This window comes from Epinephelus lanceolatus, chromosome 9 (genome assembly GCF_041903045.1).
Source record: "Epinephelus lanceolatus isolate andai-2023 chromosome 9, ASM4190304v1, whole genome shotgun sequence".
NCBI lineage: Eukaryota > Metazoa > Chordata > Actinopteri > Perciformes > Serranidae > Epinephelus > Epinephelus lanceolatus.
In genome coordinates, this window is record NC_135742.1 from 17,687,291 (window position 1) to 17,708,905 (window position 21,615).

The following is a 21,615-nucleotide window of genomic DNA, read 5'->3' on the forward strand; positions in this document are numbered from 1 at the left end:
ACTGGGCCTGGTGATGCAGAAGTCAGAAGTATTTGTTTTCAGTATCAAAGTTACGTGTATCTTCTGTCTGCTTCCTTTTTATTTCATAGCATCAAATACAGCACATTAGTGTCTGAATAGTTAAGTGAGCCTGTCCCTGCTGACTCTGGGCGAAAGGCGGGGTACACCCTGGACAGGTCGCCAGACTATCACAGGCTTGACACATAGAGACAGACAACCATTCACACTCACATTCACACCTACGGCCAATTTAGAGTCACCAATTAACCTGCATGTCTTTGGACTGTGGGAGGAAGCCGGAGTACCCAGAGAAAACCCACACTGACATGGGGAGAACATGCAAACTCCACACAAAAGGGCTCCCCCACCCCGTTGTTCAAACCAGGAACTTTCTTGCTGTGAGGCGACAATGCTAACCACTGTACCACCATGCCGCCAAGTTAAAAACAAGCATTAGGCTATAGAAATCATGTGTAAGAGGATGGAATAAATTCCCGCAGAGCCAAAAAGGTATATAAAAGTTAAGATATAGATAACAAAGCAAAATCACAGTATTTTTTACTCGAGGACCTTTATAAGGACAACATAATTTTAACCGAATGAGAAAAAGAGTTCTATAAATGAACTTAAGATTAGTGTGTGGTTGAGTAGAGGTGAGCATTAAGTGTTCAAGTTAGTAGTATAGAAAACATATTTGTGTATTATGTTTTTCTGCCTTCCCCCAATTAATCATGTCATAACCCCTTAAAGTTATCTTGTGTCCCTTTGGAGTGGGTGACCCCAAGGTTGGGAATCGCTGGACTACACTACCCAACTGTTTAGTTAATAAAAATTAAATCTAACCAGCACAGTCACCAGAAGAAACTGTTTGCATTGAGCATTTCTGCAAACCAAGCATATGTTACATTTGTAGGTTTCATACATATCATATCAGCATTTCTAATGTGATGTAGTTTATGAGCTGACTGTGATCTGGAGGTGGAGGGGGTGGTGGATGGCATGTCACCAAGGCAAGACGTCTGCCAAGCTGCAGACTGCTGCTCAAGACCAACAAACAACAAAACTGGATGTGTTTCAGCGAGACATCACTGTTTTTCCAGCACGTTTTTAGCCCCCAGATGTGAATGTTTTTGCTGTTTCTCCACTGGAGATAGTGCCATGAATTGCATTTCTTGTGTACTGAGACATCACTGCATTTACAGGTGGGATTGTGCCAGGCCAAAACATAATCTTTTCCTAACCACGTGTGCCTGAACATAAGCAGATGTTAACCATTACAGAAAAGTAAAGACAAATAATGTCTGCTACGTGCAATTCTAACATATCTATGTTTTGCAGAAATGTAAAATGCCAACAATTCTTCTGGCAATATGGTTGAACTTACTGCACCTCAACCAGCTACAACAGTAAAATACTGCTTGCACAATGATGCATCAGGATTACTGCAGCAATCTAATGTTATATATGATTATATGTCATTTTACTGCAGAATGACTACTTCTACTTTGATACTTTAAATACACTTTACTGATCATCCTTTTTTGAAAGAAGATTTTCTTAAGAATGATTTTAAGTGCAATACTTTTACTTGTACAAAGTATTTTACCCTGATGTATTTATACTTTTACCCAAGTAGAGGATCTGAGTATTTCTTCCACCACTGATATTTGGAGCCTGAACCTCACAATGTCCCAATCTGCCAAAGAAAAATGGTAAATAATGTTTTTATTTATATATGTTTAAAGCCATTGTCACATCCTGTGCAACAGTAAATGTGTAACATCAACCCTTTCATACCACGGGATTCATTTTCCCATCACGCCACTCTCTACCTGTCCTCCTGTGTCTGGCTGATCTTTGCATTCTCATGATCTCTAAAGTTTCAGTTCAGTAAAAACACACACAGGAGTGATAGAATTACCTTATGTAACACAGTCTTTCCTGAATCTCTGAGGTGTGGTCAGTTATGTATGTTGTTCCTCACAGTTTGCACAATATGATGCCGCTCAGAGGGGCTGATTCTCGATAGGAGACGGTGATACAAACAGTGAGTCCACCCTCTGCGGCTCATCTCTGGAGCCAGTGGTTGGGATTGAAACATGTAGGTGAGGAAAGGAAAGGAGAGGAGGATGTGAGAACTTCCTCAAACTGTTTGCAGTTTCGCCCTTTAGGACACGGTGGTCGTCATTGGTAGAAATAGAGAAGCTGCTGTTCTGCATTTCATCTGACAAGAAATGGCTCAGTGTTTACCTGAACTGGCACAGCAGAGTGAGCTACAGTGAGACACCACAGCCCAGTGAGCTTCATGTTATAATGAAACATAGTATGTTTTCAATAACTTTATAATATGAGATATATGAGACATGATGCACTGTGTGATAATGTGTCTTCTTCCACTTTGCAATAAAGAAACTTTTTCATTCCAGGTAGTATTTCTATTTTCAGTGAGGCTTCTGCAATGAGCAGAAACAATGCTTTATTCTGAGTCATACAGACATATGAAGCCTTTGTCTGGGACACCCACTGTGTCCGTCACTGCTGTTTGATCGCAACCTAAAAGAGAGAAGGGGAGAGGTGTTTTCTCTTCCTCTTCCTCTGCTTTGAAAGAGAAGCAGGAGGAGAAAGGCAAGCTTTTTGAAACTCACGGCAATCATCTCTGGCTTGGTGAAGTACGTGTCTGACGGAGAGGATTAAGATTTCATATCTGGGTTTATATTCTTTAAAAACAGCCGTAGCGATGTTTATGAGGTGTTAAAAACACAAAAACAGCAGGTTTATTGCACAGGTTCATGCTTTTATTTTTGTATTTGTCTTGCAAAATCACATTCAGGTGACCAATACACTGCCTTACAATAATCTCACCAAAAAATTGAACTAACAAAAGCATATAGATTAAAAAAAAAAACACTAAACATGAGTCATTAAAACAAAGACGCTTAAAGAGAGGAAGCCAAGCTTTGTCCTATCTGTGTCACAATGTCCCCCAAACAAACAAAAATAACACATTTTTTAATTTTACTACACATTTAAGAGTCAAAGTTAAAACAAAATTGCATATCTTAGTCAATATTGCAAATGTGTTTGTAGAAAAACAAAAATATTTTTGCATTTTATTCACAAAGCCACTCCCTAATCATACTTGTCCGTTCATAAATGCACATTAACCTCTTGTCAATGACTATTAATCAGTGTGTGATATGTTCTGTACATGCAATATGCTTCACAGCTTTGTATTTCAGTTACTTCACTTTTACTTTGTGCTCTGTTAAACAACACGATATGTTCATCTTTCCTTTTTTTTTGTGCTAAGCTACTATATCACATCCTCCATAATCAGTTTCATGTAGAGACCTACGTACTTTCCTTCCACTTTCCTGTCAGAAAAACCACCAGCCTTCTTTTAAAACCAACCCAGTCACCTGAAAAAATGTGGGCATTGTACGTTTCTGCAAACCACAGGTATGTTACATGTTGAAACCTAACGTTTGTTGAATGTGTGGTTAGGTATAGGCACAAGAACCAGGTGGTTATGATTAGAAAAAGATCATGTTTTGGCTTAAATAACCAGATTTTGGGGCACTACCCTCTGCTTGAGAAACAACAGTGGGTGACTAATAAACACCTATGTTTGGTGGCTAAAAAGCTGCTGGAAACACAGCAATTAACAGCTAAAAAACAACAGGTTTTGTTGTTTGTTGGTCTCAAACAGTGGTCTGTTGTGGTCTGTAGCTTGGCAGGCATCACACCTAGGTGACACACCATAAACCATCCCCTCCATCCCCCGATCACAAAGTCAGTTCATATACTATGTCACTTTGGAAACATTAAATTGATATGTATGAAACATAAAAATGTGATGTATTCATGGTTTGCAGAAACGCACAATGCCAGCATTTTCCTCTGATATCAGGGCTGCTAAAAACCTGCATCTTCGCCTCATTCTTCGTCTACTTTGTCTTTCTCTTCATCCTGTGGACCCGTTACACCCATGAATTCACTTGTGCGCAAGCGACGCACTATTTCACCTTTCTCCGATCTGTTCTGGTTCCTCCCTGCTATATCAATGGCTGTGTCACTAAAGCCATCCATCTGCTGTTCACTTTGCTCTGGCTCATCTAGCTCTTGGTGATCATCTTCTAGTTCTGAATCAGAGTCATAATCATACATCTGTCTCCGGCCTGTCTCATGGTGGTACACCTGGTCACCTAGCTCTAAATCAGACTCATAGGCCATCTCCGATGTCTCTTCTGACTGTAAGAGGTCCGCCTGGTCACCTCCTTCTGCTGCTGACTCCCTCTGTTCATCTAAGCTATGCTGATACATTTCTTTCTGCTTCTCCCCTGTCTTGTGATCAGCTGGAGACCCCTGCTGTCTCTCCTCCAGCTCAGGGATGTACTGGTCCTCGCCTGCCGGCTCATGTTGGTCCACCTCAGGGCTGTACTGGCTCCTTCTGTACAAACTCTCCTCATCCTCCTCCTGACATGAGCTTCCAGGGACGCTCTCACCATCAGACTGGGAGAGGCGGAGGCTAGGCAGGCCTGGGGGCTTCTGGGAGAGGTCAAATGGCTCCTCCTGGCTGAAGCGGGTGAGGAGGCCCATGGGAGTGGACAGGCAGAATCGCCCTCTTTGCCTAAACACTGAAATCAGAGAAGTAAGTCATTACATTGAGTAACTTTTGCAGCAAGAAATTAATACACCATCTACAATGTGTGCATCCTTACATCTTTCATCCAGCCCTCTGTCCATGACGCCATGTTTGACCTTCATGTGTCTGGTGAGGTTCCCCTTCAGCGTGAACTTGCTTGGGCAGTAAAGGCATTTGAAGGGTTTGCTGTCTGAGTGGAGATGCATGTGGCCCATGAGGTTGTGCATCCTGTTGAACTCCTTCCCACAAAGCTGGAAGACAAAGGGAGACAAGTGTGTGATTAGGTAAATTGAAATTAGCAAAATAAGACATTAAGCCACAACCAGCAGCTCTGTAGCTCGCTCTGTCGGTTGGTCAATTGGTCGGTCCCAAAATCTTTCCACCCTTTTTTCAGGCCACATTTTTAGCCCTAGCAGGCTAATATTTGGCTAAAAGGGTGGGTGGGCAGAGCGGGTGGTAGCAATGGGAGTGCAAAAAGGCATATAACTTCAAAGTGGATTTGCGGACTTGCATAAGATTTTGTGGAAAGACTGGTCATTAGCCAAAGGACAGCTGAGTAACTGTTCATGTCAGTTGGCAAAAAGGGGGCACCATGTGGTTGCATGGGCATATGTGGTCACAGCCATTGCATATTTGCGCTTTGCTTAATACACAGTATAAACAGTGATGTATGTCTATGCATTCTGTATGGCTGATGTAAAATTGGGCAAAGTAACTCCCTGGTTACCTGCATGGAACCAGGCAAAGCCAAGAAATAGTCTCACAAAAACCCCCAATACATTCTCACTCCGACCTCGTCACATATCGACGTTTGGTCATGGACCTTCCACGTCCAGATACAACATGAAAGGTACCCTGAGTGCATTGGTTGTTGAGGTTCTGGGATGCTGTGTCAAGCTCTTCCTGTTACATGCACTGTCTTACTTCAAAATACACTTCCATTTTCACAGAAAATTTACCGTTTACATACAGTCTCTTAAAAAATAAACGCACTGCGCCAGTAAAACACTGGGAATTGACTTTTCTTTCTGCCAACAACTAACTCATGTGGTTGGGTTTAGGCCACAAAAGCACATCGTTAGTTATAGGAAAAACAACAGGGTTTTGCACTCCAGGTTTGTTGGACCCATCGACTACCCCTTCCAACCAACCTAGCCTACCCTACTCGGACTTTCGCCACCTTAACTTTTGTTATTGTCCCATCGTGTTTCTCCCTGATGCCACAGAGCGCCATTAAACGATAATGGTAACTGGCTGCATATCACGCCAACGTTAAAGGACGGATTTTCGTCAGTGTCTGGCAAGTCATTGCCCAAGTGCTGGATTTCGACGACTCTGGAGTGAGTCCGGGTTGAAAACTCTCCTATTAAAATGGTGAATCATCGTTTTTACACTACAATTTTCATATAGATTAAATAAATGAGACATAATGTGTCAATAAATGAGTTTCAGAAGTGCTGGTAGGTGCATTTTTTTTACCATTAGACAGAGCCAGGCTACATATTTACTTTATGAATATAAGAGTAGTATCCTCTCAAGACAGCAAATAAACATATTTCATCTGTCCAACTATTCCTTTAAGTAAAAGTAGTGCTAATTTAATCTGTCACAAGTAAACATCCTGCATTTAAAACTTTGCTTAAGTAAAAGTACAGGCATACTATCAGCAAAGTCTACATAAAGTACGGAAAGTGAGGGTAGTCATTTTGGAAAATGCCACATTAAAAAAGGGGTCATGGTTAGAGCTAGTACAAGCGAAAAGGGTTGAGTGAGTAAAAATTAGGTGTAAGTCAGTAAGTCAGTGTTTTCCTTTAAAATTGTAGTGAAAGTAAAAGTAGCAGAAACAGGTAACTCTCAGCTCAGTATAAGCAGCTCAAAATAGCATGCAAGCACAGTACTTGATTACTTTCCTCCACTGGTTGTAAACACTATTTGAGGATACAAAAACAATAGGCCAGCACTATCCACCTATTATTTTTCTTTCTCTGCCAGAACTCCTTTGTTAGATGACTAATTTTCGTAGACTGCCGAGTTGTAGGGCTACACGTAATCATGAATGAATGTGCAGGCATTCAGATATACATAGACACACGCCCTTCTCTCCCTCCTCCTATCCTTGTTTTCCTCCTTTCCTCTTTGTCTTCCCCCCTCTCTCTCTCACTCCCCAACGCACACACACACACACACACAAGAAAAACAGAAAGAGAGAGGAAGCAACATCGAGACAGGGCCAGGAGGAGAACAGGGAAGGGCAACTCCTGCGCTGTCCTTCCTCTGCATTCTTTTTTATTAGGGTGGTCCTTTCCTTCAGGAGGAGAGAGGGACTGTAAACTGTCCAAGAGGACCGTGAGAAAACAGGAAGCTCCCTCCAGCAGCAGAGAAAGCGAGATGAAATCTATTTGAGGGCCCTGTTCTCCGGGGAGGCTGGGGGGCCATTGTTAGAGAGGCAGTTTGTGTGGCGATATCCTTCCTATGGACAAGGAGGCTCTTACTGCCAAAAGCCTCTCTGCTATCTGGTCATCGTCTCAGTCCTAAACACCAAGGTCAAAGCGCACACTCCAGAAAAGTGGAGAATTCCTTTAATAGCAGCTGCCACTGAATATTAAAGGTTTGGGTCTTGGCTGCCATTATCAATAAATATACATTGGTTAATTTAGTTTACAATAAAAGCAAGTCCTGAAGCCTTAATCAGACAGGAGAGAATATTAAAGGGATAGTTGGACAATATGTAAAATACATTCAATTGCTTTCTTTCCAAGAGTGAGATGAGAAGATCAATACCTCTATCGTGTCTGACATTAAGTATGAAGATAAAGTCAGCAGCCCTTTAGCTTAGCACAAAGACTGGAAACCGGTAACAAAATCTGCCACAAAACCATTTGTGTTTTTGCATCAGTTAAACAATTCAAATATAATGTGTTAATTAGTGATCTTTAGAGGTGGTGCAAGGTATATTTTATACCTATGGACAGATCCAAGCCAGCAGTTTCACCTTGTTTCCAGTCTTTGTGCTACGCTAAGCTAACTATGTGTGCTAACTATTCCTTTACCATAGACTATATAAAGTGGATGTAGCCACTGCGATGTCACCCGTAAGTTTGGGGACTACCATTGTAAAGCCTTGAGTCTGGCATTTTGGCTATCGCCATCATCATACTCGGAACCAGAAGTGACCAGATTTGGACAAGAGAGTGGAGTTGTGGAGGAGCGAGGGATGGATTGGACTGACAACCCGAGGACACAACAATGGTAGCGATGTGTCAATCACAAGGAAGCCCTAAACCTAAATCTGCTTTATTGTCTTTCATTCTAGATGGGACCATAATTTACAAAATGAACGCCATGCTGTATTGAAGAAGACTTGAAATTAGCGTTTGAGACCATAAACTCATTAGTGAAATTTTTAGGTAGATATATCATGCAAGAGGTGGGGTAATTTTCTCAGTGGAGTCGGCCCCTGCTGACCTATAAAATGCAGGTTTGAGGCACTTGTGCATTTGCTTCACTTTTCAGACCCAAAGGCTATATGTTCAATTCTTGTATGCAATCTATGTCCTTTACTCAGTTAACAAAAGAGGAATTAAAGGCCAAAACGCTATGCAAAAAGTCATACATGCCATGGTTTATTTGACCAACCTTGCATTTATAGGGCTTGATGTCCGAGTGGACGATCATGTGAGCCTTGAGAGTCTGTTTTTGGACGAAACTCTTGAAGCACATGTGGCACTGGTAGGCCCGTATGTTGGTGTGGATGAGGACGTGGCGCTTCATGTTGGCCAACAGGGTGAACTCACGACCACAGATGCGACACTTGTGCTCCTTCACCCCCTGAAGAACGAGAGAATGTGGAAGTAGCGGTGTGAGAAATGTGGCAAACAGACCAGTGTGTCTGTCTGCTGAGAACTTTAGGTTAGTTTAACCTCTAAAATCTCACTGATCTTTAGGTTACCATCTTTTTGTGTCCCAACACTAAAGCTACTAAAAGTCGAATAAAAGATTAAAACTGGATGTTAAGAGGTTAAAAATAGCTCCAGGAGCCAGAATTTAAGGGGAAATTGCTTTGAGACAGCTGCCAAAACAACCTGTTAGGCTAGTGTCCAAACTCTCTCAGCCATCTTCACTGTCCAAAAATGTGCACTAGGAATAATGGAAATATCTTGATGTGACAGCAAAATTGATAACTCTGTTTGATGCCAAAAAAACATGCTTGAGCTTCCAACCCCTGTCAAAAAAAAAGAACATTGAAAAAATGCTGTCTTTTCTCGCTGTTCTCCTAATTAAACCTACTTTATGGGTGAGCGTGTGCTGTTTCAGATGGTGCGACTGGATGAACTCCATCCCACACTCGCTGCAGATGTACGGTCTGATGTCTTTGTGTTTCATCATGTGGTTCTGAAGCTGGCTCGGATACTGGAAAGTCTTCTGGCACTCTGCGCACCTGCGGGAACAGTATGTATACAGTTCATCTCTTTATGGAGCCAAATGGAGAACTGAAACATTAAAGCAGTAGTTCAACATTTTGGGAAATGTACTTCGCTTTCATGTGGAGTTAGACGTGAAGATCAATACCACACTCTTGTTTGTTCAATAAATAGGAAGCTAAAGCAGGCAATCATTTGGCTTTGCTGTTTCCATCTTTATGCTAAGCTAAGCTAACTGCAGCTTCATGTTTAGAGCACAGACATGAGAATGGTCTCAATCTTTTCATTTAACTTTCAACAAGAAAATGAATAGGGGTCCGACTATTGCTTAAAGGAACAGTGCGTAAGATTTAGGGGGAATTAGTGGTGTCTAGTGGTGAGGATTGCAGACTTTATCTTAATTTTATCTCTGATAACTTAAGATCCAGACATTTAGGAGGTTTTTACTATAAGCCACATTATTCGCAGAGGTCTCTTCCTCTTCAAAACAAACAGACCAAGTGATTAAAACTGGTAAAAGCACTGAATAAAGCAATTTCACTTTAAAAAAATCAGTGTTTTTCCGACGTTCTTGTCATGGAAGGGCTGCTAACTATGGTAGCCAACATGAAAAGGCTAGAACGTGAGAACTCGAGAGCGTGAATGGCCTTATCAAGAGCCAGTCCTTGCCTTGGTAGGTCCATTCTTGGCTACTGTAGTAACATGGCGGTGGAACATGGCATAAACAAGAACCCGCTCCCTATGTAGATAGAAACAGCTCATTCTAAGTTTTCAGGTGATTATACACTTAAGAAAAGATACTTAGATTATCCTCCATTTCCGCTAATATATCCCCCTAAATGCTACACACTGGACCTTTAAAATAAACTATCACTAAGATAACTTAAGCAAAGAAGAACTCACCTGTATAGGGTGGGGCCACGGTGGGCGGTCAGGTGCCTCTTCAGCTGTGCCAGCGTGGGGAAATCTAGACCACACTCCACACATACGTTCTCCTGTCCTTTCTCATGCTTCAGCTCATGGGCACGAAGCTCACTGGGGTAAGCAAAACCTCTGCCACACACACTGCAGCTGGACGAGAGGATAAAGTGTGTAAGAGATTAGAATAAAAAATGAGGATAGTTGAAAGTAAAAAGAACTGGTTATAAAACATCTACCTGTATGGCTTAACGTCACTGTGCTGCATCATGTGCCTCTTCAGGTGGCTGGTCTGAGTGAAGGCCTTGTGGCACACTTGGCACTTGTGTGGCCTCATGCCCTGGTGGGTGAGCAGGTGTGTGTGCAGGTGGCTCAGCTGCTTGAACAGCTTCCCACACAGGTGGCATCCATGCGGCTTGATGCCGTTGTGCCCCAGGATGTGCGTGACCAGGTTATACTTGGAGGTGTAGGACTTCTCACACATACGACACTTCCACCTTTTCTGGTCTCCACCTACGTCTACATAATAACTGTCATCCACATGGATGTTTAGACCTAGTTTCTCAGCGCTTGTCGTCCCACTGCGAGGAGGTCCCTCACGGCTGCGATGAGCAGGGCGAAGCTCCTCTCTTGGGTAGAAAGAACCAGGGGAGAGGTGCATGACGGGGCCAGGCATGAAGAAGGGGTATGGGAGGAGGCTGTGGTGCAGAGGTGGGAAGTAAGGAGGGTGGAGGAGGAGAGGAGAGGGAGGCCAAACTGGGGAAGGACTGAGAGGCTCCTGCTTCACCTGCACAGGTAGATTCATACCTGGTGATCTGGGGTGAAGCTGCAGTCTGTTCAGCTCAATCATACCAGGGATGGGTTTAGGAGACGGGGAGGGAATGGGGCGAGGTGGGAGGGAAAAGGGGATGTGGGAGAGGTGCACCGTCTTCTTACTGCTGCTCTCATCTGCCTCCTCTGCTCCCCCATCAGGAGATTCACCTCCCTGGGCGTCCATTTTGAAAGGAGTTCTTTTGCGTTTTTGGGATCCTTCCTTTTGAGCATAACCGGGGCTGAGCATGGGAAAGAAAGCAGGGGGGCTGAACGCACTGTAGGTGTCTCTGCTGGGTGATATGCTGGGGTATCGAGGAGGGGAGAATTTTGGGGGCTTAATGTAGAGTGGAGGTGGGCTTAGATAGAAACTGTGCTGAGATGCTTGTCTTAGCTGATCTCTGAGAGGAGGGCTTCTTGCTGGTGAGAAATTCACTCCGTCTGTTTCCATCTTCTTGCTGCGTTAAAGAGAGTATAAGAAGTGGTTACAGTGGTGGAGGCAGTATTTAGATCCTTAACTAAAGTAAGCAAGGCAATACAACATTTTACTGTTTACTGGATTATCTTATTTTATCTAATCTTATTTTATCAGTATTAGCAGCAAAATGTACTTAAAGTATCAAAAGTAAGGTGCTATTTCTGCAGGAAAAAAAGCCCCCGTGGTTGATGTATTTTATAAAATATTGCATTTATAATTGTTTATACAGATGCTTCAATGCACAAACAGCTGGTGATGATGGATCTAGTTTTTAACTCTTTCACAGACAGTTAGGCAATGTAGTCTTGTCTTTCCCAACCTATAGGGGTCGAGGCCCCTTCAAAGAGTCATAAGATGAATCTAGCAGCTGATAATGAGATGAGGTGATTAATGGATCAAAAAAGAAAAACAAATTTCTGCTACCCAAATTTGTATTTAATTTGTATTTTGTTGTTTAGACTTTGGACTGAATCTTTGTTTTTTGGTGAAATATTAACTCATTCTCACTCCCAACCTGTCAAATAAGGATGCTCGGTCAGGGGCCCCTTGGCATTAGATATTAACGCACAGAGGCAGTATCAGACGCAATGGGTGGCAGCTTTCACTGAGGAGCCTGCTGTACGTGTCCCGTATGAAACCAAAAGTCAATCAGGTTATTTTAATAACAGCATGGTGTGCTAGTATGTGTAGCATACTATGCTAGTGATGTATGTCATGCAACATTAGTAACAAATCATGCTTTTGTTGCCTAAACCTAAAAAAGTAAACCTACACATGAAGTGTTTAACCTATGTTCTCAGTTTCTTTTGAAAAGGGACTGCATGCATTTAACAAGTGGAAATTGCACAAGTTTATATTGAAAAGGCACAGTGCCTGTAATGAGCGTGAATTGACACCCCATCCCAGAGCATCCAAAACCGACACTGGAGGGGTACCCTGGGCATCATTGTTTGATGTGTAGGGCCACAAGAGTCGATATTTGAAGAGGGAGTCAGAATGTGTTGCAAATATTGGATACTTTTACTGTTTTGGGTCTTGAACATTTATTTAAATTAAAGCACCTGAGGAGTTTTTAAAGGGGAAATGTTTCTTTGGTAAGACTGCTAAAACACAACAAGGGGTCCCTCTTTGGTTACAAGAAGAGTTAGGAATCCCTGGTTTACATCGTAAATGTTAAGATCCTCATATGCCTTATTATGTTAAATCTTAATCTGAAAAGTAACCTTTGCTGTCAAAGCTTTGGACAAAAGTTCATCCAGTGACTGCTTGTCTGGTTTCTATTTATGATATGAAACTGTTCCTCTAAAGGTTCCTGTGGAAGGTGTGTAACCGGACACCCACACCTTTCAGTGTTCAACGTGAAACCTTTCACTTCTTTCTTTCTCACAGATCTCCCCCTCTCCTGAAAGTAGGAAGTTATCTGTGAAATGTTCACCTCTACCTCCCGCACACTTTTCGCTTCTCCATGTCTTTTTTTCTCTCCTCTGTTCATCTTTTTGTTTTTTTGCACTGATAGCTAGGAAGAACTTCCCCTTTTCTCCTCCGCTGATAGTGCTACGTGATGTTTGAATCTGTATCTCTGCGAGCAGCCCAAAGTCTGAGGGAGATTAAATAACTGATAAGCTTAAAACTGTGATATGTTGAGATGTCTTGTAGCTATAAACAACATGCCTACTGCAGTCTTTGTGCATAATTTAGTGAAGATGATGGTCATGGGTGAAAAGATGATGATACTCAGAGGGGAACTGTCTTACTTCTGCGTGACATCTAAATGTGCTTAGCACTATTGTGCATATCTATTCTATTCCTGTAAATAGCTCAGTGATTATCAGTGAGAACTGCTGAGATCCATATCAATCCACTGTAGCATGACCACTATAGTTCTACTTTACTGTCTGCTAAAGCTGCAAGTCATGATTAGTTTCACTGTCAATTATTTTCTGAATTAATCAATGAGTTTTTTCATAAAATATGAAAAAAATATTTAAAAAATGTCAATAACTGTTTCCCAAAGCATAAGTTGACGTCTTCAAACCCAAAGATATTCAGTTTACTGTCAGAGAGGAGTAAAGAAACCAGAAAATGTTCACATTTAAAAAGCTGGAGTCAGAGATGTTTGACTGTGTTTTGACTTAAAAGTTACTTTAACCAATTAATTGATTATTAAATAAGTTTGTGATTTATTTAATACTTGGCAGCTAACTGATTAATCGTTGCAGCTCAATCGTCTGCTGCTCCTGTTGGCTATTGCAGATGCTGCAGCTACTCATTCTTTATAGTAACAAACATAAAATACACATATTACCACTTGTAGGACTGCAATTAAAGATAATTTCATTGTTGAGTAATCTGTTGATCATTTTCCTGATTAACTGATTAGTTGTTTGGTCTCTAAAATGTCAAAAAATGCTGAAAAACTTCAATCTGTGTTTCTCAAAGCCTAAGATGACGTCCCCAGATGTCTTGTTTTCTCCACAACCTCAGTTTACCGTCATAGCAGAGTAAAGAAATTAGAAAATATTCACATTTAAGAAGCTGGAATGTTTTACTTTTTTTTAATAAATTATTCAAACCAATGAACTGATTGTCAAATAAATTGGCCATTAGTTGACAATAAATTGATGAATTGTTGCAGCTATTTTGCCGGTTACATGTTTTATCCCTGCTAAAAGTAGAAGAAAAGAACCAAATTTTGATAATCTAATAGCTGCAATACAGAATATTTAGGTATTTTCGTTGAAAAATGTCTTACTCCATGACCAGAATACATCATTTTCTGTCGAGTGACTGTCTATTTTAGCTCCTAACATCCAGACTCACACACCTGCAGACAGCACAATATGACTGAATCACCTCTAAGTCATGTTGCATGTGGAAAAGATAATAGCAGCAAGTGAGGATGAAGAAGTTCAGGAGGATGAGATGAAGATCAGTGCAGAGATTACAAATACATTCACATTTATGTAATTCAAAGTGTCATTTTGTTCCTGAAAAAACATACTTTGCAAACTTACAAGCAGCACAGCACACTCTCTAAAACAGGGAATATTGCTAAACATCACTAAATGATAGAAGTACACAGGGACATTACAAGTATTTGGATGTAATTTAGTTATTAGTGATATATAGAAAGCGTAAACCACATGCAGAATGCAAGAAGAATGTTATTCTGCCTCTTCCAAAGATGTTACTTAAATCAATGTTTCCCTTTCGGCCAGCTTCAAACACTCTCCTGGATATGATCCTGCTCTTTTACTGTATCCTCTTCACTTCTCCCAATCAAGGTGCACTGTGCAGAGACCCCGGGCTAAACTTTGCCACACCATGCATTCCAAACAATCCATTAAAAACAGAAGCCCCTCCTCATATGCCAGCCAGTGCCATGTAAGTGTGTTTGTGTGAGGCTACAACGAAGTCTGTGTGTGTGTGAGAATGTGTGTGAGTGTGTGTGGAACTTACCAGTTGAGTGTAGCAGAGTGTGTTTTCTGTGATGCTGTTGGCTGAAGTGCTGCTGCAGCTGATGCCGTTGTACCTGTACCTGCGTTTCTCTCCCTCCTGCTCGCACTGCAACTCTCCTGACAATGAGCCGCCCGTCCACGGATAGCATTTGAAGTGACTTAAGAAAGAGAACAGGAACAATCACTTTGTTCTCATTTTTCAGATGAGTACCTTCGGAGAGAAGGAAGGAAGGGAGGGGAGAGGAAGTCAACAAGCCTAGTGCCTTCCTGCAGAAAAATAAGGAAACACTAGATAGACATCTCCATTTCTCTATGAAATAGGGATTTGCACAGCTTTTGGAGGAATGGCGAGATCTGATGTTGCACAAGAAAACAATGCAGTTTGAATGTTTAACAGCTGTGAAGTGGTATGTGGCAATGGGGGATGATCCCAGCTCTTTCACTTTGTACAGCACAAAGAAATGCATGTTATAAGTGACTGATTTCACATGTGAAAATTAACAAAAAAATCTTTCATGTTTTTAGATTGATTGAAAAGATTTTAACAGCTATAAGTATTATAATTAAATATATTTCAGGTATTTTATGTTCCAGCAGATACATTTGATAGTTAGCCAGTCATGTGCTTAGCATTTAAAACATAAACACTAATGCAATCCAGTAAAAAAGAAAAGAGACAGCAGAAAAAGTCACAAACACCAACAAACACCACCTCTGTGAGCTTTTATTGCTCAGATTGTATTTCTTTCTTTTCTTTAAGTGGTCATTTTGGAGCCTTGTTTGTAGTAGTGTTATAACAGACTGGATACCAAGTGTTCATGTTCTTGTGTCTACCTCCTGTAAAAGCATGACAGATGAAACAGCGTCAGATAATGAAAAATGAACTCATACACAGGTTAAATGCGTCCACACAGCCACTAGGAGGCAAGAGTGGCCCATTGTCTGACTGACACTTGACACCACTTCATGACAACAACTTGTCTCATTTGTCCTCACATGGTGACTGCAGTTATGTTTTATAATCTGTCTGTGAGAGTGAAATCTAAATAGAATAATGTCAGTCCACGTCTGAATGTCCCAGTCCTCCCTTTTGGAACAGAAGTTGTGGAACAAAGACGATTATGAACTTATTTTTAATTGAGATGAGGTGGCAGTTAGTGGATCAGGAGGGAGCAGCAGTAATTGAGCTCATATCATTGGAACGGTGAAACTGTCTTTAATGGGCTGTGGCCGATCATTAGCTGTGTTAATTAGCTCATGAGTCCAATTAACCTCAGACCTAGACAATGTGTGTGTCAATTCCTGTGAGGAATTAAGGATTTTATTTATAGAAAGGGATATTTGTAGGCGTGTGTGTGTGTGTGTGTGTGTGTGTGTGTGTGTGTGTGTGTGTGTGTCCACGTGTCCATTTTTGTCATGTTTGTTCACAAACATCAGGCTCAGCAGGCCGAGGTTCAAAGATGGACTGCTTCTCATAACCTTTGACTTTTTCCACTTTCCCCCCCAACTGTAGTGAAAAGATACTTAAAGGGACAGTTCACCCCAAAATCAAAATACAGATTTTCTCTCTTACCTGTAGTGCTATTTATCAATCTAGATTGTTTTGGTATGTGTTGCTGAGTGTTAAAGATATTGGCTATAGAGATGTCTGCCTTTTCTCCTTTATAATAGATCTAGATGGCACCTTCTTGGCGCCTCCTGTTGGAGGTTTTCCGGGCACATCCAACTAGTAGGAGGCCCAGAATACATAGAGTAGACCCAGGACATGTTGGAAGGAATATATATCTCATCTGGCCTGAGAATGCTTTGGGTAGGCTCAGTCACTGGTATTTGTTCATTTATAAAGCCAAACTGGTTAAACTCCCTTCATGCATTTGCACTTTGACTCAACAGATATCTGACAGTAATTATAGTCTGCGATCTGAAGATTTAGTTTTATTGTCTGTTCCTTATGCACGGAAAGAAAGCTTTTATGTGCTGTGCTCCTCTCACTTGGAAGAACCTTCAAAGAGGTTTGAAACTACATGAATTGGTCTCTCTACCTGAATTAAAAGCTCTCATAAGTGCAAAGATGAATGAGTTGGTTGGGTCTTGTCTTTGTAGGTAGGTGTTGTAATATTTAACATGTTCCTGTGTGTGTCTTTTATGTTTTTTTAATGTGTGGTCGTTTGGCTGTAACTTTTTGTGTGCTGCTGTCTTGGCCAGGTCTCCCTTGTAAAAGAAATCGTTGATCTTAACGGGACTTACCTGGTTAAATATGGGTTGAATAAAAGGGCTGTAGGTTGGAACTGAGCCCAAGGCCACTTCGGCAAGGACAAGGTTTTTGTGCATGGGGCGCCTGCTCTACGAGGTGAGCTAATGGGCTTCCCAAGCCTAGTCTCGCCACCAGACAATCAGAGATCTCCGCCTTCTGATAATCTGGGGACACTCCTTTCTAAAGTGTGTTTAACACACCGGAGAAAACGGCCGGCAACAAAGCAACGTCTCTTGTATTTTTTAAAGGTCACTCCCTCCCAGAAATGTGCACTCCCCCTTTTCTCGTCAGCAAGGACACAAACACACAGAGAGGCTTGAAAATGGATGCCGAGAGATTTAACTCCGTTTTATCAAACATGCGCTCAGTCCACAAGATTGTGGAAATGAAGGACTTACAGCGACTTTGTTTAAAACTTTTAACGCAGTTGGACTATGTTTACGAGCACAAGAGTTCAGCGAGCCACCGAAGGACCGCCCTGCAGATTTACTATTGGTTCTGCAACGTAGGGAGTTTTTTTAAACTCTGAAATTGTATCCACCCATCTAAACACAAAATCAGGGAGAAAGACATCAGTCTTTAGTTAAGCAAAGCGTCTAAAGACTGACTTGTGAGTCTACCCCAAGCCAAAGAGCTTGTTGTGAGCAGTTTCATGTCGACTGAGCTAGCTGACAGTACAGCTCAGCCAAGGAGGACTCAATTAATGTCTAACATTACATCTCATGCTGTCACGAGCAGGAGCCTTTCATGAGTAGATGCACATGTCCTTCTCTGCCGTGATATAGTTGGCGGGTGTACTTCAGTAGGAAGAAAATAGTTCCTATATGAAATTCCTCACAACAAGGTCTGTGGATTATCTTGAGTAACTGGTTGATGACAACAAGAGGAGTGCCACCTAGTTCCATTATATTGGAGAGAAGGCAGACATCTCCACGGTTAATATCCTCACCTCTCAGCAACTCACACCAAAACAATCTAGATTAATAAATAGCACTACAAGTAAGAGGAAAAACATGCATTTTGGTTTGGGAATGAACTGTTCCGTTGATAAAGAAGACCGCTTATAATGTACTTCCTTCTTTTTTACTTTAATAAAAGCTGATCAAAGTTGTACTACACTCGTGCCCACTTATGCTCTGAATAATTAAATCTCCCCATTCACTTCCTGACCTCTCTGACTTTCCCGTCATCTCTAGCATGCACAGTCACGCACAACAAGCCCTTCTGTAATGATTCTCAATAGCAAGACGCAAACCAGGCCGCAGAGCTGCCTGGCCCTTTTGACCCGCGCTGCCCAGTGGTCAGCTTCATTTCCGGAGGTGACAGTAAGTAAAACGTGGCTCATTAAGGATCTCTAAGTGGCTTTTGGGTTTCTGTGTCACTCTCAGAAGAAGCTCTGGAAGTATATAAGACATGTGTGAGGAGCCAAGAACAGAAGAAGCATCAAGGAGCATCTGAACTCAACACTTCTCACTACTGCTCAAAAAGAGATTAAGCAACAGGTGAGGTTTATTTCTGCAGATTTGTATGTCTATCTTTCATTTTGTGCTCAGTGGACTTTTTGTTTTGTATGTTTGGACACTAACTAGTTTCTTTCTTTCACTTTCTCAGTAGAAATGACCGGAGCTGCTGTGTCCGCGTGCCTATTTTTTCTCCTTTCTGTATGTTCAGCGTGTTACATCTCTAATTGTCCTATTGGTGGGAAGAGGTCCATCATGGATGCTCCTCTGCGCAAGGTGAGCTGCTTTAACTTTTCTTTGCAAACTGACAAATGTTTAATAGATTCAAAGAGTTTTTTCAAAGTCCATTTTTTTATTTACATAGGTGTGCGGAAAAGATTTTAGTGTTGGTATTCTGGTTTACATTTGTAGTCTGAATAGTATTTACCAAACACATCTGAGTGGCAGATAAACAGTCCGTGTGGAGAGGTGGAAAGCATTGGCTGAATCGGCTGTCAATTGATGACAATTCAGCTTTATTTTAGCTTTTTTTGAAAAGTGTATCTGCATTCATATGCAGGTATCTTTTTATAGGGGTAGGTCAACGTGATGGGTGCACTCTGGCTACCCGAGGTCTTCCAAAATATTGGCTGTGTCCCCCAGAGGCTTATCTTCCGCAGACTGGGTTCTGAGATTGTTATCTTTACAGTATACCATACCCTTTATCCTTACATCTTTGATTTTTATAAGGAACAACTCACACACAAAAAAACCCTTCGACAGGGATGAAAGCTAAAGGAAGAAATGTTAAGAGGAGCAACAGAGGAGAGATACCACTTCCAGGACAGACAGACATGCAATAGAAGAGAAGAATAATGGAAAACATTTATAGAAATAATTATAGACCGTTTCAAACCGGACAACATAAACATTCTAAATGGGTCCCTTTGTATTTCCTGTTTGAATGTATGTTAATGCAGAAGCTGACAGGAAGTAAACAGGGACCAAAGTTGTTGCCCTAGCAACAGAATAGCAATGAAACGGTCCATAGTAAAATAACATTAAATATACAGTTGTTGGTGACATGTCAATGTACCTCCTAGAACAGTTGTAGATAAAAGTTTGGACTGAAATTGTCATGCAGACAGAAAAAAGGGAATAAAAATATGAAATTTCATTTAGAAGAACTAAACAGACAATAATAATTTATCGTTTCTTCCACCAGTGCATGTCCTGTGGCCCTGGAGACAGGGGCCGCTGCTTCGGCCCCAGCATCTGCTGCGGGGAGGGCCTCGGCTGCTTGCTGGGCTCCCCGGAAACAGCTCACTGCATGGAGGAGAACTACCTGCTCACCCCCTGCCAGGCCGGAGGGAGACCTTGTGGATCTGAGGGAGGACGCTGCGCTGCTTCAGGACTCTGCTGTGATGCAGGTCAGTCAAGTCTTTAGTACACTGGAAGAAGAATTCAGAGCATTTAGCAAAATCTTTGTCAAAATAAAAGTCATGCATACAAAACTTTACTTAAGTAAAACTACAGAGGTGTTAGTGTTGCTGCCAAATGTATTTACAGTGTAAAAGTAAAAGTATTATGCAGGCAAAATGGCTCCATTATTCTATATAACAATGCATTTTATTGTATATGCTCATTATAGGTAAAGTAAGAGTAACTATAGTTCTTAAATAAATGTAGTTGCATAAAATAAGTACAGTATTTCTCTCTGAACTGTGGTGGAGTAGAAGTAAAATACTGATACCTCAGAATTGAATAAATGTACTCGTAATCTATGTAATTTGATTTATTTATGTGATTTTCTAGTGTCTTTCTATTCTATTATAATCTTTTATTTAGCTAAAAGGTGAAGATTGCTGTTTCTCTGTCAAGAAATGTTTGATCACAACAAGTTGAGATACATTTTAATATGTTATTTTGCTGATGCTGCCAGAATTAGAGGCTTGATTTCTATTAGAGACACTCATATTTTCAAATGCAGTGTCTCTTGTCGGTGTAAAGTGCAATTAGAAAGGCAACATACTGCTAGTTCCGTCACTGTGAACTGTGCTGTGATCATTTTCCCTCTTGCACTAATAAGGTTCATGGTCCCGGGTCACAAAACCTTATAACAACACATCGTAAAGTGTATCGTTGCAATAACATACTACCATGTTGCTAACTCCTCCTTTATTTGTTTTTGTCAAACCCTGTCACAGAGAGCTGCACCACAGACCAATCCTGCCTCATCGAGGAGGAAGGAGACGACCAAACCAGCCAATTCGAAGGCAGCGACCCCGGTGACATCATCCTCAGGCTCCTGCATCTGGCCGGTCACACTTCTCCTCATAGAGTTCACCAATGAGCTGCTCCTGGCGCAGAGGTCTCATGGGAAACTCTTCAGTTGTAGAGTCAACATGGGACTTGTAGTTGTAGTTCATATAGCTGTATATCTATGTTTGTCATTTTCCCCTTCTGTAGAGTGCCTTTGTCAATATATTTTTATGTATGAAAATAGGGATGAATACTGACAGTGGTCATCCAGATATCTGCATGTTGAAATAAAGTTTTGAGAGAGTATACGTTGTTGTTTTTTGTATTATTCTACGGACTGAAACTCATAAAAACTTCACTGAGTGTAGACAGTTTCAAACCCTCTAAATGATTTTCACTATACGGGAAAGAACAAGTCAGCATAAAGCTTATCAGGCTGCAGTGTTACACTATATTCCACTATCACCAAATGTACAAAGCTCACAGCCATCTTTATCTTTTCAGATGTTCGGTTTTGCATAATCCTGTATCTGTCCTCTGTGTGAATCCAAAGGATCCTCACATGAAAGCACACACACTCACATGTGTGTGTGTGTGTGTGTGTATGTGTGCTTTCGTGGCAACACCAGTGACACAATGTCACTGTTGCAACAGCTACGACGGTTATCTTATACAGTCGTCACTCACCTTTGATCAATTTTTTGTACTTCATAGTAATCAGCTCTAGTTCAGTGCTCGAGGTGAACAGTGAACAAATGAAATATAAACACAGCAGACTGAAGAATTATCACTGGGAAACACTGATGACAGATTATTGACATAATGCCTGTCTCCATCATTTTGTTGTATCTCAGTCTGCTCTATGAGAGCTATCTTTTTTTTTAGATATCTTATCTTAAACAGTGCCCTGATCACCTGAGTAAAGTACCT

At 41.3% G+C, this 21,615-nt stretch overlaps 2 protein-coding genes across 3 annotated transcripts; one reads left to right on the forward strand and one right to left on the reverse strand.

Moving 5' to 3' along the window:
* Positions 1-2,779: 2,779 nt before the first annotated feature.
* znf366 (zinc finger protein 366) lies at positions 2,780-14,898 on the reverse strand. Its single transcript, XM_033619031.2, has 7 exons — positions 14,732-14,898; positions 10,224-11,252; positions 9,970-10,137; positions 8,933-9,083; positions 8,282-8,473; positions 4,722-4,896; positions 2,780-4,637 (listed from the first exon to the last, which is right to left on the reverse strand). The coding sequence occupies exons 2-7, from the start codon at positions 11,243-11,245 to the stop codon at positions 3,937-3,939; spliced, it is 2,409 nt and encodes an 802-aa protein (XP_033474922.2). The 5' UTR covers positions 11,246-11,252; positions 14,732-14,898; the 3' UTR covers positions 2,780-3,936.
* A 3,485-nt stretch (positions 14,899-18,383) lies between these two features.
* On the forward strand, positions 18,384-20,991 carry oxt (oxytocin). 2 transcript variants are annotated; one of them, XM_033618739.2, is made up of 4 exons: positions 18,384-18,486; positions 18,596-18,720; positions 19,649-19,853; positions 20,631-20,991. In XM_033618739.2, the coding sequence occupies exons 2-4, from the start codon at positions 18,601-18,603 to the stop codon at positions 20,774-20,776; spliced, it is 471 nt and encodes a 156-aa protein (XP_033474630.1). In that variant the 5' UTR covers positions 18,384-18,486; positions 18,596-18,600; the 3' UTR covers positions 20,777-20,991. The 2 variants fall into 2 exon arrangements, with proteins under 2 accessions (XP_033474630.1, XP_033474631.1); XM_033618740.2 differs by having other exon boundaries at positions 18,403-18,486; positions 18,599-18,720.
* Positions 20,992-21,615: the final 624 nt, after the last annotated feature.

Coding starts and splice junctions, on each gene's coding strand:
- znf366 (XM_033619031.2), bottom strand. CDS start 11,245: ATGGAAACAGACGGAGTGAATTTCTCACCAGCAAGAAGCCCTCCTCTC. Junction 9,084..9,969: donor CGTGGCCCCACCCTATACAG/GTGAGTTCTTCT, acceptor CTGTTCCCGCAG/GTGCGCAGAGTGCCAGAAGA. Junction 8,474..8,932: donor AGCACACGCTCACCCATAAA/GTAGGTTTAATT, acceptor CTCGTTCTTCAG/GGGGTGAAGGAGCACAAGTG.
- oxt (XM_033618739.2), top strand. CDS start 18,601: ATGACCGGAGCTGCTGTGTCCGCGTGCCTATTTTTTCTCCTTTCTGTA. Junction 18,721..19,648: donor TGGATGCTCCTCTGCGCAAG/GTGAGCTGCTTT, acceptor TTCTTCCACCAG/TGCATGTCCTGTGGCCCTGG. Junction 19,854..20,630: donor AGGACTCTGCTGTGATGCAG/GTCAGTCAAGTC, acceptor ACCCTGTCACAG/AGAGCTGCACCACAGACCAA.